The sequence below is a fragment of the Amblyomma americanum genome, chromosome 10 (genome assembly GCF_052857255.1).
Source record: "Amblyomma americanum isolate KBUSLIRL-KWMA chromosome 10, ASM5285725v1, whole genome shotgun sequence".
Taxonomy (NCBI): domain Eukaryota; kingdom Metazoa; phylum Arthropoda; class Arachnida; order Ixodida; family Ixodidae; genus Amblyomma; species Amblyomma americanum.
Window position 1 is genome coordinate 53196777 of NC_135506.1, and position 14472 is coordinate 53211248.

At 47.2% G+C, this 14472-nt stretch overlaps 1 protein-coding gene across 1 annotated transcript; it reads right to left on the reverse strand.

The window, feature by feature from the left end:
- On the reverse strand, positions 1-2343 carry LOC144107129 (uncharacterized). The gene has a single exon (XM_077640118.1). It carries the CDS (start codon positions 2223-2225, stop codon positions 1518-1520), a length of 708 nt encoding a protein of 235 aa, XP_077496244.1. The 5' UTR covers positions 2226-2343; the 3' UTR covers positions 1-1517.
- Positions 2344-14472: the final 12129 nt, after the last annotated feature.

A 14472-nucleotide genomic window follows, 5' to 3' on the forward strand; every position in this document is an offset into this window, starting at 1 on the left:
TGGGTCAGTGGACACCTCAATCGCGCTCTGAGGTACATGGCGGTGGTGCCCACGTAACGCATTACACGGCTGCCGTTGAACCCCATAATTTGCTTCTACTTAGTAGCTTGAACAAAGCTACTCCAGCTTTCGCTGTGAAACAATTATCACGCAACCTTGACGTTAACAGAAAGACCTTCATCCGTGATGAAGCTGACGTCCTCAAAAAATTGCACCAAAATTCAGTCATTCATAAAAAATTGCATCAAAATCCAATCAATTCAATCCGTAACAAGCTGTGTGTAACAAGCGGCGTGCTTCAAAACTTATGTTTAATAATAAAGTTTTTGATGATGATTATGATAATGTGTGATGCAGAAGAGCGAACAGCACACACAACCAAAACAATATTCACAGTGTTGTGTTCAGCGTGAACGACCTTTAAATGTGCCTTCCGCTCGAAAGCGCACCGATTGAAGTGATCACAACTATCGTCTGGAAATTCGCTTAGCTGAAAGGACGTCAGTACGGCGTCCCTTTTCTACGAAATACACAAAGTTTAAGGAAAGCACGTCTAGGCATTTCAGTTTTCTAGCCTAAGATCTCAAACAAGCCCTAAGAGTTGAGAACAGACTTCACCTGAGAAGCTGCAGCGAAGACAATAGCGACCGCACATTGTCGCTTGCAAAGCTTGGAGCGAGTTGTTCTCAGAGGTCGTTCGGAACGACGCAAACGCAAGCATTGTCTACAGTGACAGACATAAGGCTAACAAGCGGGGGAATCTGATCAACTGAGGTTTCAGATTGCTGCTTCTTCACCACCTAGTTCACCCGCAGTCCATCTGTCACTTTCACAGAGTCACTAGCTGCAATTACGGCTGTTATTGCATCGGGAAGCATCGAAAGCACTTCCGGTGTGGAACCAGTCCGCGAGAAGCATCAACATCTTCTTGTGGGGGCACGCTCAGTCCTATGGAATCTATATCTTCCACGCTGCAATTGTGTAACTGCGCTTCTCAAACACTTCGGTGTTCCTGCCAGCGGTGCTATTCAGTGAGAAGTGTCGATTTGCACGCCGAGGCTAAAATTCTTCCGCGGTGTCAGTAGAACGTAACGATGGACCTCTTGGATGAGTCCAATGACTTAGACATCATGGCCAAATTATTCACGGCTCCTGTCTGTACGGTTCAACATTGCATGCCGTCTTGTGTCATCTGCCGCCTCGTGACCCACATCGTCGGTTCTTGAACCGCGCAAAGCATCTGTATAGACGATGATCTCTGTCATAGTTGGCGAAATCGCATTCACTGCCGCCAGATTCTTCAGCACGGCTCCTAAACTCCGCCGCTGGGGCAACGATGCCAGTTGCACATCGACGGATGCGCTGTGTCCTGTCAGTTTTGTCTCCATGTAGCTGAAGCCGCGTTGTGTGATACTTCTTGTGATTGAGCCTTATTTGGTGACTTGAACCCGTTGTTTCGTATGCTGCCCCGTCGTTTTCCAGGTGTGCTGGGTCATTTTTCATCAGACTTTTCTTCTTCACGGACTTGAAGTCATCGGCGACGACATCCCCGAGCATACACGGTAGATCACGCACCGTCGTTTAGTCGGTATAGTTGGGAACGGGAAATCGTCAGGATTGACAGCCGGTGCAGAACGCCTCAGCTTCCCGTTCGCCTGGTCAGACTTGCTACGGACGCCGGGAGTCGTGGGGCGCTTGAAGAGTCCATCGTCCATTCTCTCCCGGCACCTGGCTTTCAGAGCCAAGATGGCTTCCGGGACTAAGCCTACTCGGCAAGCCGCGCTGTGCTCCACCGCCTGCCATCGGGCAACGTTCCTTCCGCACCTGCGGCAGCTGGCCTTGTTGTAGCCGCACCGAAGCAAGAAGTGCTGCTTGAGGCTGGCCAGCAATCCTTCGAACTTGCAGCCGCGGCCGGCATTGATGCAGCGAACCTTGTATCCGTCCAAGTCAGACTCGCTCAACTCAAGCAGGGCAGCATTTTCGAAGGTGATGGTCTTACCGTCCGCTGGGCAGTTGCAGTCGAAGGTTTCGATTCGGAGGCGGCACGATGGACAGAAGACATGCGAACAGAGGGTCACCCAGACGCGGTTGCTGAGCACCCCGCAGGCGGTGCAGACGTTCCTGTTGGGACAGCGGCCGACAAACTGCACCGTTCGCCAGTCGAGAAATTCCCCGAAACCACTGAGGGTCACGGCAAAGTGGTCGGCGGTTTCGGTAGGAGCCATCCGCGTCACTTTGGTGGTCGGAGTGCAACTGTGCGCCTTCAGAAACGGCCTGATGCCGCGAGGAAAGAAACGAACTCGTTCTTGTGTTTGCGGGGGAAATGCGCTCCTCTTTAGCGTCTTGTCTTCGGTCGACTGGCACCTTATTATCAGTCACGTATCATGACGCCAGCGCTTTTCGTTTCCTCGTTTCTGGGTTAGGAATGCTCGATACCTTATCCCGTTTGGACACGAAGAGGGCTGATCAGATTGACGATTGTGAACGCTATCTATGCGCCTTATTTTGGCTGCCTACATGCTGCAGGCAGTGCCAGCTGCCTGCTCCGGGCTGACGCTGCCTTGAACTTCGCCTTGCTGGACGGATGAAGGCGATAGACAGAGATAGAAGACGCGCTCCTTAGGGGGAGGGGTAGCAAAGGCGGTATGTCCTTTTTTTTTAATCACGTCGCACGTTCCTTTCCGAAAGTGCTTGCTGGCGAAAACACCGAGGCGGCAGGTGCTGATATCATACATGCCCACGCGCTACACAATTTATGTTTGATGCGTGATGTACTGTCGCGATCAAAAGCAGGACATGAATGCGCAGAACAAAAAAAATATTTTTCGGCGCAGTTACATAATCTAGTAGCCTTAAATGCATCAGGGTATGAGGGGACAAGTGTGTTCTATTGCCTGGTAAGAATGCCCCGGAACTCTATCATGAGGTAGAGCTGCAAAAATTTGTGTATTTAACTTACTTGGCCAAATACGAAGTATGTGCGCTAGAATTTCGCGTCTCATCTTGCTTTTGGTTCGAGGCTAGGCTTCAGGAAAAGGTCGGAGAAATCGCTGATTAGAAACCTTGTTGATAGCGCACTATAAAATTTTGGGACCGCTTAACGCACCTTAAGAGGGTACTGTGATAGCGATGTTTTCTGGATCCACTGCTCAAGGGCGAAAGGTAATGAAGACAACGACGTGCAATGCACAGCGCCAGACAGTGCCAGCTAAACAGAAGGGGGGATCGTTGAAAAAAAAATACGGTAATAGCATCTATGTGCTCTAGTGCTGCGGCCAGCGAAGATGATCTGTTTTGCGACGCCACGGGTTCGAAACCCAGGCGCGGCGGAGTCTCGACCGCATTTATTTCGTTTCAGGACGTTTAGCTGGCTTTGGACACTGTAACAGACAACAGTTTTTTTTCGGATTGACAGCCTTTGCGCTAGCGCAATAATAAACGTTTTTTTTTTTTCGAGTACACGCGTCCCGTAATATTTTGATCGCGATGGTACAACCCACAAAGCCCAGTTGTCGCGCTTTAGGATGTTGTGGTCTCTGCCAAGAGCGGTGGATTGAAATTACTTCCTTTGAGCTGCGATGCTAACTGCAGCTTCAACTTTTGAACTACTACGCCGCTTTCATAGAAACTTTCAAGGATGATGGATCGCTGTGTCATTAAAACCCTCTATTTATGGCACCAAGGCGTATAACTGTATCTTAATTGCCAGAAAATTTGGCGCTTCACAGTTAACTAATAAGCATGTCCCTTTGGGAACTATAAGTTTAGAAATGGTGGCAATTTTAACGCGATAGCGTGAAAGGCTCCGTTGCCCACAAAATCCGGCATCGGCGTTGTCGGCGAAGGATAGGGTGGTGTAAAGTAGCCCAGGTGGCCACCCATCCCGGAGAAGCAACCAAGGTGGGCCACCAAGGTCACGTGACCCTGTGGCGTCATCGCAAACTGCCCACCATGGCAGGAGGCTGTTAAATTGATGATTGATCGCGAGAGATTGCTCGGGAAGAGTAACCTGTCGATCAAGACCCACCGGCGGCAGCGCCCTACACTGCAGGGCAGTGGTGCATACCTTAACCGCTGCACCACTGCGGAAGGAGAGGTGTGAGGACTCCTATGGACGTATTTGGAATGACCGATTCCGCCTATAAGGACATTAACGCTATCGCGTCATATCCATAAGGCGGAGCTTAATGATACTTTTCAACTTTTTTTGTTTCTTTCTGCCTAGATGACATTAGGAAATCACATGGTGCAGGATGAGGGGAGAGGAAGAATGCTGTTTTATGTGGACATTTTTTTGAGAGTGACAGCACTGAAAAGTAACTTCTTTTTTTTTGTTGCCGCTCGTTCTATTCATAATTTAAAATTTTTCCATACAAACCAACTAATGAGTATTATAACTGCATAATCCTTTTGTTCGTATTTTGGCTTAAAGGGCACAATCAATTCGGATTTTGGGAATGGAGTATTATTTATTTATTTATTTATTTATTTATTTATTTATTTATTTATTTATTTATTTATTTATTTATTTATTTATTTATTTTGAAATACTGTCAATCCCTTCTTGGGATTTTTACAGGAGAGGGCAAAACATACAAATATAGGCTCAGTGCTAATATTTTTTTAGAGTCAAAATAGAGGCAAAACATGCAATACACATGACAATAACAAATAACGCAATCGAGTCATAAAACTGATGATAGCACTTGAATACAATAAATACACTGAGAGGAACACTATATTAAAATAATATGAACAAGGTTACGGTGAGAGGAATGTAAGCAGAAAGCTCTTAGCGAGGGTAATAAATTTGTCTATGGTGCGCTGGGCTGTGACTGATGGATGCAAGCGATTCCAATCTCGGACAACTTGTGGAAAAAAAGAATAACGGAAAGTATTACTGTGACAGAAATATTCTTCAAAGGTGAGTGCATGCTTGTGACGTGTTCCTCTAGTTGTGTTTTTAGGAACAATGTCTGTGGGAGACATCTTTAATGCATTATTAAGCAGTAAATACAAAAACTTTACACGGTGTAATTTGGCACGGCTGGACAGCGTGTGAACTCCAGCCTTGCGTAAAAGATCTGTGGCTGATTGCATGCGTCCATAGCAGTTGAAGATAAAGCAAACGGCTTTCCTTCGGACCATTTCGAGTGTTTTAACGTTGTTTTTAGTGTGGGGGAACCAAGGTACGTTAGCGTATTTTAAGACTGGACGGATAAAAGTGGCGTAAGCAAGAAGTTTTGTATCAGATGTAGAATGACGAAGGGCCCTTTTAAGGAAAAATAACTTGTTCATTGCTTTGCTAGCTATGCTTTGAACATGCGTAGTCCAGTTTAAGTCACAAGTGATGACTACACCCAAGTGTCGATATTCAGTCACACTACGGATATTCATGAACAAGATAGATGTTTTATTCTTAAGTGCACCCCGAAAATTTTTAAAATGAGATGCACGAGTTAAAATATTTCCACAGCTGTAATTGTATTTCACGCCCTTTTTCTAATGAATGAAAAATCTCCTCAAAATAGGTAGCACTACTTTCGATACGTCCATGCTGACGGCGAATTACTTGCTGTTTGTTTCCCTATTTTTCTGTTTTGACGTGGGAAGCAACTTTGCTCGTGTTTCGACAGTCGCGGGAGTAGTCCGAACAGAACTAGCAAACGGAGCCAACAGCAGTTAAACAGGTATCGTATGATGAAAGAATAGAAATTAGTCTGCAAAAGTCACATGACAACGCTCCCGCTTTTCACAGCCTGAATTTCATTTTTTCCTCCCCAGTCATGGCACTGAAGGCGAGGGTTATCAAGTTTTTGTGCGCGTTTTTAATCGATCTCAGCTGCAGTATTGAGAGAAGTTCTGAGCTGGCCACGAAGCTCGAAAACAAAGTGCAAAATTCCATTTCTCCGCTGCGCTGAACATTGGAAACGACGTTTTAAGGCACTAAAGAACGCGCTTCATGCCATCTTCACGGCAAAAAAAAAAAAAGATTCGTTTCTTAAAGTCTATGGTACACACATTGACCAAACTTCAAAGATAGATTCATGTTATAAGTGGATTAAAATGGCTAATTTCTCTACGTGTCGCACCTTCAATAACCCCGACCAGCTATTGATCGAAAATGGGCTATGCTGCAGCAGTTCTAAGGCACCTTATCTAAACACCGAACCTCAAAAGATCTTGAAACCTGGTGAAATTAGCCTGTTGTGTTGCTTGAGTTGTCGCTCTTGATATGTGAAATATTAACGTCAGGCGAGAGAGAGGACAAATTTTTTCGAAGAAAATAAAATGACGAAGATGTCCTCTGCAGCAGAGCCTTATAATCCAGCTGCCCTTTGGAAGAACAGTCTTTGAGCAATAGCTGTGCTCCATTGTCTCACAGTTATGCCCTCGCAGAGCAGGACAGCAAGAATTCTTAACATGTAGGGGTTATCAGCCCTCTCCGAAACTGACGTAGAGTGCTCCGCCTTAGGCCACTGGGTAAGCGAAAAGGTGACTCATGCTTCGCGTAAGCAAACGAAAAGCAGACCGCAGCGGCGGCCAGGTGGTCTGAGCATCCGCCTCGTATGCGGGAGGTGCGGGGTTCGATCCCCAGTGCCACCGGGTACAAACCGGTGATACGATGGGTACAATCTTTCCCCTAGTCCGGTGCTCGGCGTATTTAGGGTTAAATGTTTGGGAAATGGGTCTTTGACCCCACCTTAAGGTGGGGTCAAAGACCCATTCAGTAATCAATTGAGTAATCGAAAACACTTTGTGCCGTGGCGCTCTTTGGCCACAGTTGCCCTTGTGCGATACAAATCCATCATCATCATCATCATCAAACGAAAAGCGGCCATGCTGATTGCGAGCAAGAACTTTAGCTGCAGTGTACATATCGGTAGACGAAATCGCTAACATAATAGTTCACGACGACTCTGGTGTTTGGAGCAAGAGGGCGAGATGACTCAATGTCTGTATCTTATATTCGGCTTAGTCCAGACCCTGTGTTATATCTGCCCTTCATAGCACTGCTTATTCCTGACAGACATGATTGCGACCATCGAAACACAAGGGCAGACTGTTAATAAGTCCCTTTGTAGCAGCCCATTTAAAATTACAGTGCGAAACGGAACTGGTAATAACTTCGCACACTAATTATATCCAGCAAAAATTCTTTTCAAATTTAATCATTGACCAATCATCTTTTTTTATGCATTGCATCAGAGCATTATCCTGATGTATGCATGGCAATGACGAAATAATGACGGAGAAGAGCAACCAAGGGTATGCATCGTTATACCTAAAATAATGAGCGTCATAGTCAATAACTAAACTTAGCCATTGGGAGTCGCATGGAAACCGATGTCGTTAGTTTTGTCGACCACTTTTGCAATGACTAAAACCTACGCGGGAAAACGGGGAGGGGGGGAGGCAATCGGCAAAGGGTTGGCGATGAGTGCAAAAAGAAGTTAGTGTAGATATTTAAACATTTGCACGAGGCTCCACGCATAAGGGAACAGTAATACAAGAAAAAGATTTGAATAAAATATACAGAACCACAAAATATCTGGAAAATAAAACAACCATGACAGAATTCGAAGTTCTGTTGAGCTTATTTAAAAAGAGAATATGCAATGTGCAATGCTGAAGTCGCGAATATACTCACAAACCTGATTCAGTGCATCACCACTGGCCCTCCCTTATTAAAATTGTCTGTAGGCAGTACTGTAGACTTCTTATAGACTCCGTTGCCTTCCTATAGATATTAATTTTTGTCTATTGATAGTCTGTGGACTGTTTATAGACAAAATTCTGCTAAGAGTGAATGGCCATAAATCTATACATTGTCTATAGGATTTGTGTTCCATGTAGACTGTTCTCTAGGGTTTGTCTATGAAGAGTCTATATACTTTATAGGCAGAAGTCTATGAACATTCTATAGACTGTTTAAAGAAATTTTTGTAAGGGAGCTTTCCCGCAAGAAAGAGGTACCAGAAGTTTCCCTTATTTCATCGCCAGGCTCTATTGCGCTGTGCATGCTCGGTGGTCCGGATGAGCAGTCGTAAATATTTTTTCTTCCTTTCTCTAATTTTCATTCCTTCTATTTTCCTAATAGGCTCAGGTGCCAGAGACTCTATGAAGTCAAACCATATAGGACGCCGTTGGGTGTTTCTTCTAATGATCCATGTCAACATGTGGTATGTGGGTAGTGTCACATTTCTTGAGAGGCAATAGTCTTCATAAAAAGTGGCACCTGGGTCATCAAAAATGCTCAGTTTCCATTGGGGCCTGTGTTTAACCTGATGCCCTCTTAACAACTAGATATATAAGGTAGGTCGTATTGCTTTTCATATGTAGGCTGTAGCTTCGATTATTGAGTGCAAAGCATTTTATTACTAGCCTATATATAGCCGTAGCCACGGAGCGAAAGTAACTTTAGACATTTGTACATCACCTGTACCCGACAGCGTAGAATAATCCCAGAAAATTGCAAGAAACTACCGCCTTTTCACGATGCAAATAAAACAAGCGCTAAAATTGAAGATGTTAAAGCTACAGAAATCGAGTAACGTTTACTCGCTTGTTATGTAAAGTTTAATGTCTCAATGTTTACGCACCCATTAACTTGCAGTAATGCGTATGCTGGACGAGCGGGAAAATGAAGAAGGATCTGATTGCGGGGGCATTACCAGTACCGCCCTAAATTCCCATTAAAGAAACTTTGCCTAATACTGTGTCTCGTGCAAAAATTGTTTTCCACGCCTACGCAGCGCTACTCTGCTATTCAGACAACAAGATCAGGTGGCACGGGAGCTTAGCGGAGGCATATATTACATCCAGTAATATGGGGACACGTGAGTAAGCCAGACTACCCTGAGTTTTCGTTTAAAAAATTTGGCAGACACTTAGGATTCCTTACGTGTGATAGTACGATAGCATTAAAGTGCTGAGTCATGCTACGTTGCAAAATGGCTGAGTCATAAGTCATTACTATTAATACCAGTCATGATTTTCATTCGTTAACCTACGTCATTCATGAACAACGTGTCGTGACCTCGCACACCGGCGTTCGTGGACGGCGACGGACGGCGGCTTTAGTGCTAATGGAACGCATAATGCTTTCGCATCGGAAGTGCCTTTATTGACAAACAGTGAGAACTGACTTGACGAAGTCAACTTCATATGCTTGACTTCTATATAGCGCTACTCGGGTGAATACAGCAGCAAGGGACAAAAAAAAAACGCACGGACAGCCAGAGCACTCGGTCCGTCCGTGTGACTTCTTTCGTTCCTTGTTACTGTCGTAACCAGAGTAGCGCACTACGGAAGTGAAACGTGAAGACCCAATTAGGCCCACTCTAAACATACAAACTTGACAAGCACGCATTGTGACAATTTGTTTTTTTTTTAATAATTGCTTCCCATCGCTGCTTCAGCGCTGCGTTTAAGTGCATCTGCTTCCGTCCAGTTTTGCGCGCAGGATTTGTTTCCAGATGAACCAATTAGCAATCGCCCAACTTTCCATTCTTGTACAGTGTATCGATACCACAAATTATCTGACAAAAAATCTAAAAAAGATACATGCGGGTGGAAAGAAAAACAGTGCAAGAAATGTAGACATTGTAGCCAACCCACACAAGAGGCCGTCGTCCCTTAACTGAGTATAGGCAAGCATCATCGCGTCCACCACATACAGTCAGATAAGAACGAAAAAAATTACTGCCGACCTCAGATAAAGACCCATGATACAGCGGCCGAGTACTTCGTTTATTTCTCCCGCCTTATTGCAGTTACTTGCCGTGGCCCGATGCCCCATCAGCTAATGGCGCACTACGTCACTTCCAGCGCTGCATCCGTTACATAACTATATTCGTGTAGCCTATGAGATTACAACCACCCCCCTTGGATCCATGAGCTCACCTACGCTAAGCGAAAGCAGGACTTAGCTAAAAATGTGACTGGTGTGCATGGTGCACCATGATCCATGGAACGAACCCTGCTTTCCGGGTTGAACGTTGCACTGGTAACGCAAGCATTACAACGCAGAATAGGGAGTCCTCGCTTTGTTTTTTATAACAGTGAAGTGTACGGCGTAGATAGAATGAAGTACTGAAAAACGATTCAGGAATCGAAACGCTGAAGCTTCGTCGAGCTACTGGACGAGATTTCATAATTACCGCAGCGGCACACTCATAGGATAGAACGCATTAAGAGTAACAGCCACAATGGCACTAATGGATGCTGCTTTCTCGGTTCCTATGTCTGCTTGTGAATGCCGTTGCCAAATTTGCTGTGAGAGTAATATGCTTCTGCTCTATCGACCGGGAAAAAAAGCAGGAGAACACGATAAAAACGAAACAGTTGTGCAGTTCATTCTTGCTTTATTCCCGAAGTTGAGCGCGTCAGTAAAATAAAATGCCAGGCAGCAGTTTATAAAGATGACAAAGATGTCAAGAACAGGGACACCCTATTTCTTCTGGCAGAAGCTTCGCGCAACACGCTGCTATGACGATCGGACATACGCCAAGTAAAGAAAAATAGTACTGCCGGCGGAATTCACCCGTCACGTCACAACAACGTTCCAGGAATATTCAGTTACGCAGCAAGGAAGAAGAGCCACGCATCTGCTTGTACAATGCGCTAGATGACAGTGCCTGGCTGGTACGGAGCTACGCTGGAGTAATCCGGGCTTGCGTAGAAGGGTGAAGGACGTCGAGGAATGCCCTAATGGTGAACAGCCACGAGCAGAAGTCAGTTCCTCAAATATAAGAACAGCTCCAGCAGGAAAAAGATCAAGTCGTCGAACGCTCCCAACAGGCAGGCCGTTCGGAGCCTGTGTCGGCACAGGACACCTTTCCCATCCTTTGTCGGTACCGTGTCGCAGTCTCGAGAATGCTCACGAGCGTCATGAGGCCAGAGGCTGACCTCACAGTTCCTCTTGCTCGGAATCCTCGTCGGTGGATAGGTCTTTCAACGCTTGCAGGCGGGCTGCGATCGAGCTGTCCGCATCGGAGATTTCTTTGCTGACGGAAGAAGCACGAGACGCACTGCTCGGAACGTGGGAGAAAGAACCCTGGGAACTTGCCTTCAGCGCTGTGGCCTCGCCTCGAGGGCACTTGTGAGCGCTTCTTTCTGTGGCTGCTGCTGTTTTGGCTGGCGTCGCTTTTGGTAACTTCTTGACCGGCATGTTCTTGAGCCCGTCCTTTAGCCCGCGCAACATTTCTGCCATCATTTCTGTGTCCGCGGGCGAGGCCATCGGGTTACACTTTTTCATGACTTTCTTCAGTTCTTTTGTCGAGAGGTTAAATGCAGGCTGGGACCCCTGGCCCGATGTCTTGCCTCTTTTCGAAGACTTCCCTTTTTGTTTGCCCTCTTTCGCACCGGTCGCGGATGCTTCTCCATCGGTGCTGTCCGGCCAATTGATGAGGATGTTTGGATTCTCGACGCCCTCCAGCTCCCTCAGAAGAGCACACCTGTGATTACGGATTACGGCAAGGACGCGGTCAGATGGCGTTTGTGCCGCAGCGCCTGCAGGCTGGCCACCGTTGCTTCTTCCATGCGCAACGTCTGTCGGCAAGGTCGGTTTCGCAGCGAGTTCTTCGAGGTCAGAATCACTTGTCGAACTTTCTGTCGAGGTTTGTGCGGCTTCTTCCATTTCCTTCTTGACTCTGGGAACCGAGCTTCCTGAAGAGCCAGCTGCAGCGGTCTCTCGTGCACCGGAGCACACAAACGTGTGGTACATCAAATGCGATGGCCGCATGTGTAAACCACACTTCTCGCAGGGCAGCCCTTTATGGAGGCAGCGTTTCCGGACGTGCTCCCCCAAGTCGCTCAGCCTTCCCTCGAAAGGGCATCCCAGCAACTTGTTGACGCAGCGCACTTGGTACTCGGCCATGCCGGTTTTGTCAAGGTGACTAACAATGGCCTTCTTGAAGTTCACGCTCTGGTCATCGAGCGGGCATAACGCGCACAATCTCTCCATCCTCTCGCTGCATGGCAGGCAGAAGCCGTGCAAGCACTTCGACACCTTGAGACAGCAGTGCAGGACGCCGCAGGACACACACACGTTACGGATGGGACGGTCCCCCACGAATTGGACGTCTTTGCCATCCAGATACTTGCCGAAGCCTTTCAACGTCACCCCGGAGCCGAAAATGCTGTCAGCCATGTGTACCCGGCGGGCGCTACGATGTAGATGCAGGCGAATTCACTGGTATAGCCGCTAATATATATAAGCCAAGAGAGAAGGAAGGGAAGACGAAACATTCCTACCGGCCTCGCTGCCCTATCTATCGCCAGTCATTTGTTTTCGTCTATACTTTTCTGGTAGATGTTGATACGTTGTTCGCTTTTCATGCGTTATCTTGACGGTGTTGCTCGGCGCGCTGCTTTCCATCATGACTAAATCACCTTCCTTTACCGACCTTCTCTGTTCTATTCATCTTCGCTGTGATTCCACCGAAAGAACTGCATGGGGTGCTTTCAGCCTTCCCACCCGAACGACGCTGTTATATCATACACTTGCCCATTGTAATGCGCACGCATGGTTAAGAAATATAATAGAAGGTTGGTTGGTCGATTGGGGGGGGGGGGGGGGGGGTTAACGTCCCAAAGCGACTCAGGCTATGAGGGACGCCGTAATGAAGGACTCCGGAAATTTCGACCACCTGGGGTTCCTTAACGTGCACTGACATCGCGCAGTACACGGGCCTCTAGAATTTCACCTCCATCTAAATTCGACCATCGCGGCCGGGATCGAAACCGCGTCTTTCGGTCCAGTAGCCGAGCGCCATAACCACTGAGCCACCACGGCGGCTTAATAGAAGGTACAGGTTCGGGCAAAAATTAGAGGGCACTTAAGCCTACTTACGTGCTTTGAATGCGAAGGCATTTTTTTATGGGGGGGGGGGGGGGGCGCGCTGTGTGTACACCTGGCGGTCCTTCATCTGAGTGAAGGCCCGGGTGAAGGCCTTCAGGATTTAGGCCTTTGTGGAAATGCGTTCAGCTCAAATGCATTTAGGTCAAAGGCCTTTATGTTTATGGTTTTTGGGGATTTAACGTCCCAAAGCGACTCAGGCTATGAGGAACGCCGTAGTGAAGGACTCCGGAAATTTCGGCCATCTGGGGTTCTTTACCGTGCACTGACATCGCACAGTACGCGGGCCTCTAGCATTTCGCCTCCATCGAAATGCGACCGCCGCGGCCGGGATCGAATCCGCGTCTTTCGGTCCAGTAGCCGAGCGCCATAACCACTGATCCACCGCGGCGGTTCAAAGGCCTCTAGGGTAAAGGCCTTAAGGTTAAGGCCATCGGTAAAGCCTTGGCAAGACCTTGGTAAGGCCTTAGGGTTAAGGCCCTAATGGTAAATGTCTTGCGGGTAAAGGCTTTTAGGTCAATCTTCTTTAGCATATAAGGGTCTTAAGTGCCCACCGTAACAGCTTTTTCTGGTTATGCAGTGGAAGCTACGTGGGCGAGGAGCAAGGCTTTCACAAGCGCGCTCTTATCACGCTCTCCCGATGGAGAGAGAGAGAGGAGTTTAGCTGGCGGCGCGCGCCCGTAGCTTCCGCAGCATAGCCACAACATGACGTCCGCGAGTATAAACGATATTCCACGCGTAGCTATGCTAAACCGTCTTATAATTTTTAGTGTGCATGCATTATAGTGGCCGTTCCCCGCATTTCGCCGTTGTGTGTTTGTCCGTCTAAAGCCGGTTTTGTGGCAGGCACTTGTTCGTTGCTCCTTCGCGGTCCAGAGGTAGAGCGTGACAATATAAACCAAGCAACCTGCCCACAGCTCAATTAATCGTGAGAGGCTGCTCGTGAAGAGCTACCTGGGTCGCAACCCAACCCCAGGAACCCAAGTGTCCCCGATGGCAGAACCTGGCATGGACGGACAGTGGCGCATCGCTTGACCGCTGCATGCACCACTGTGCCAGGTGTGGTAGGAAGACTCTCAGGAATCTAGGAATAGAGAGAATGCCCAATTCCGCGTATATGAACATCAACTCATTATCGCTATCCGAACAACTACCATCCGTGAACACTGGATCTCAACAACGGAACCGAAGGGAAAACCGAACTACCAGCGCACCTAATTCGCATTTGGCCTAACTACGCAGATCGATCATCATTTCTTTATTTCCTTTTTATTTTTGTAGTTTCATTCATTTTTAATTTTTTTCTCTTCCTTTCTAATAACAAGCCTACTCATTAGCATAAAGCCGTAAGGCAAAGCGCATATAATAGGTTCAGCTTAGTTTGCCAGGAAGCGACGCGTTTGTGTGGCACATGAGTCGCACGCTCGCGCCGCGGTTTGAAAGTCCTGGTTTCGATTCCCCGCACATTCGGAAGCATTTTTATTTTCTTTCGATACCGTGGTGACGTCATCTTGGATTGTTGGGACCACCGCTGCTGCAGAACAACGCCGACGGCGGGATTTTTTTTTTTTTTTTGCCAATAAGCCATATGGTGCTTTCGCATTAAAAAC

Bases quoted from the DNA above. Each gene is read 5' to 3' on its own strand.
- LOC144107129 (XM_077640118.1), bottom strand. From the start codon at position 2,225: ATGGCTCCTACCGAAACCGCCGACCACTTTGCCGTGACCCTCAGTGGT.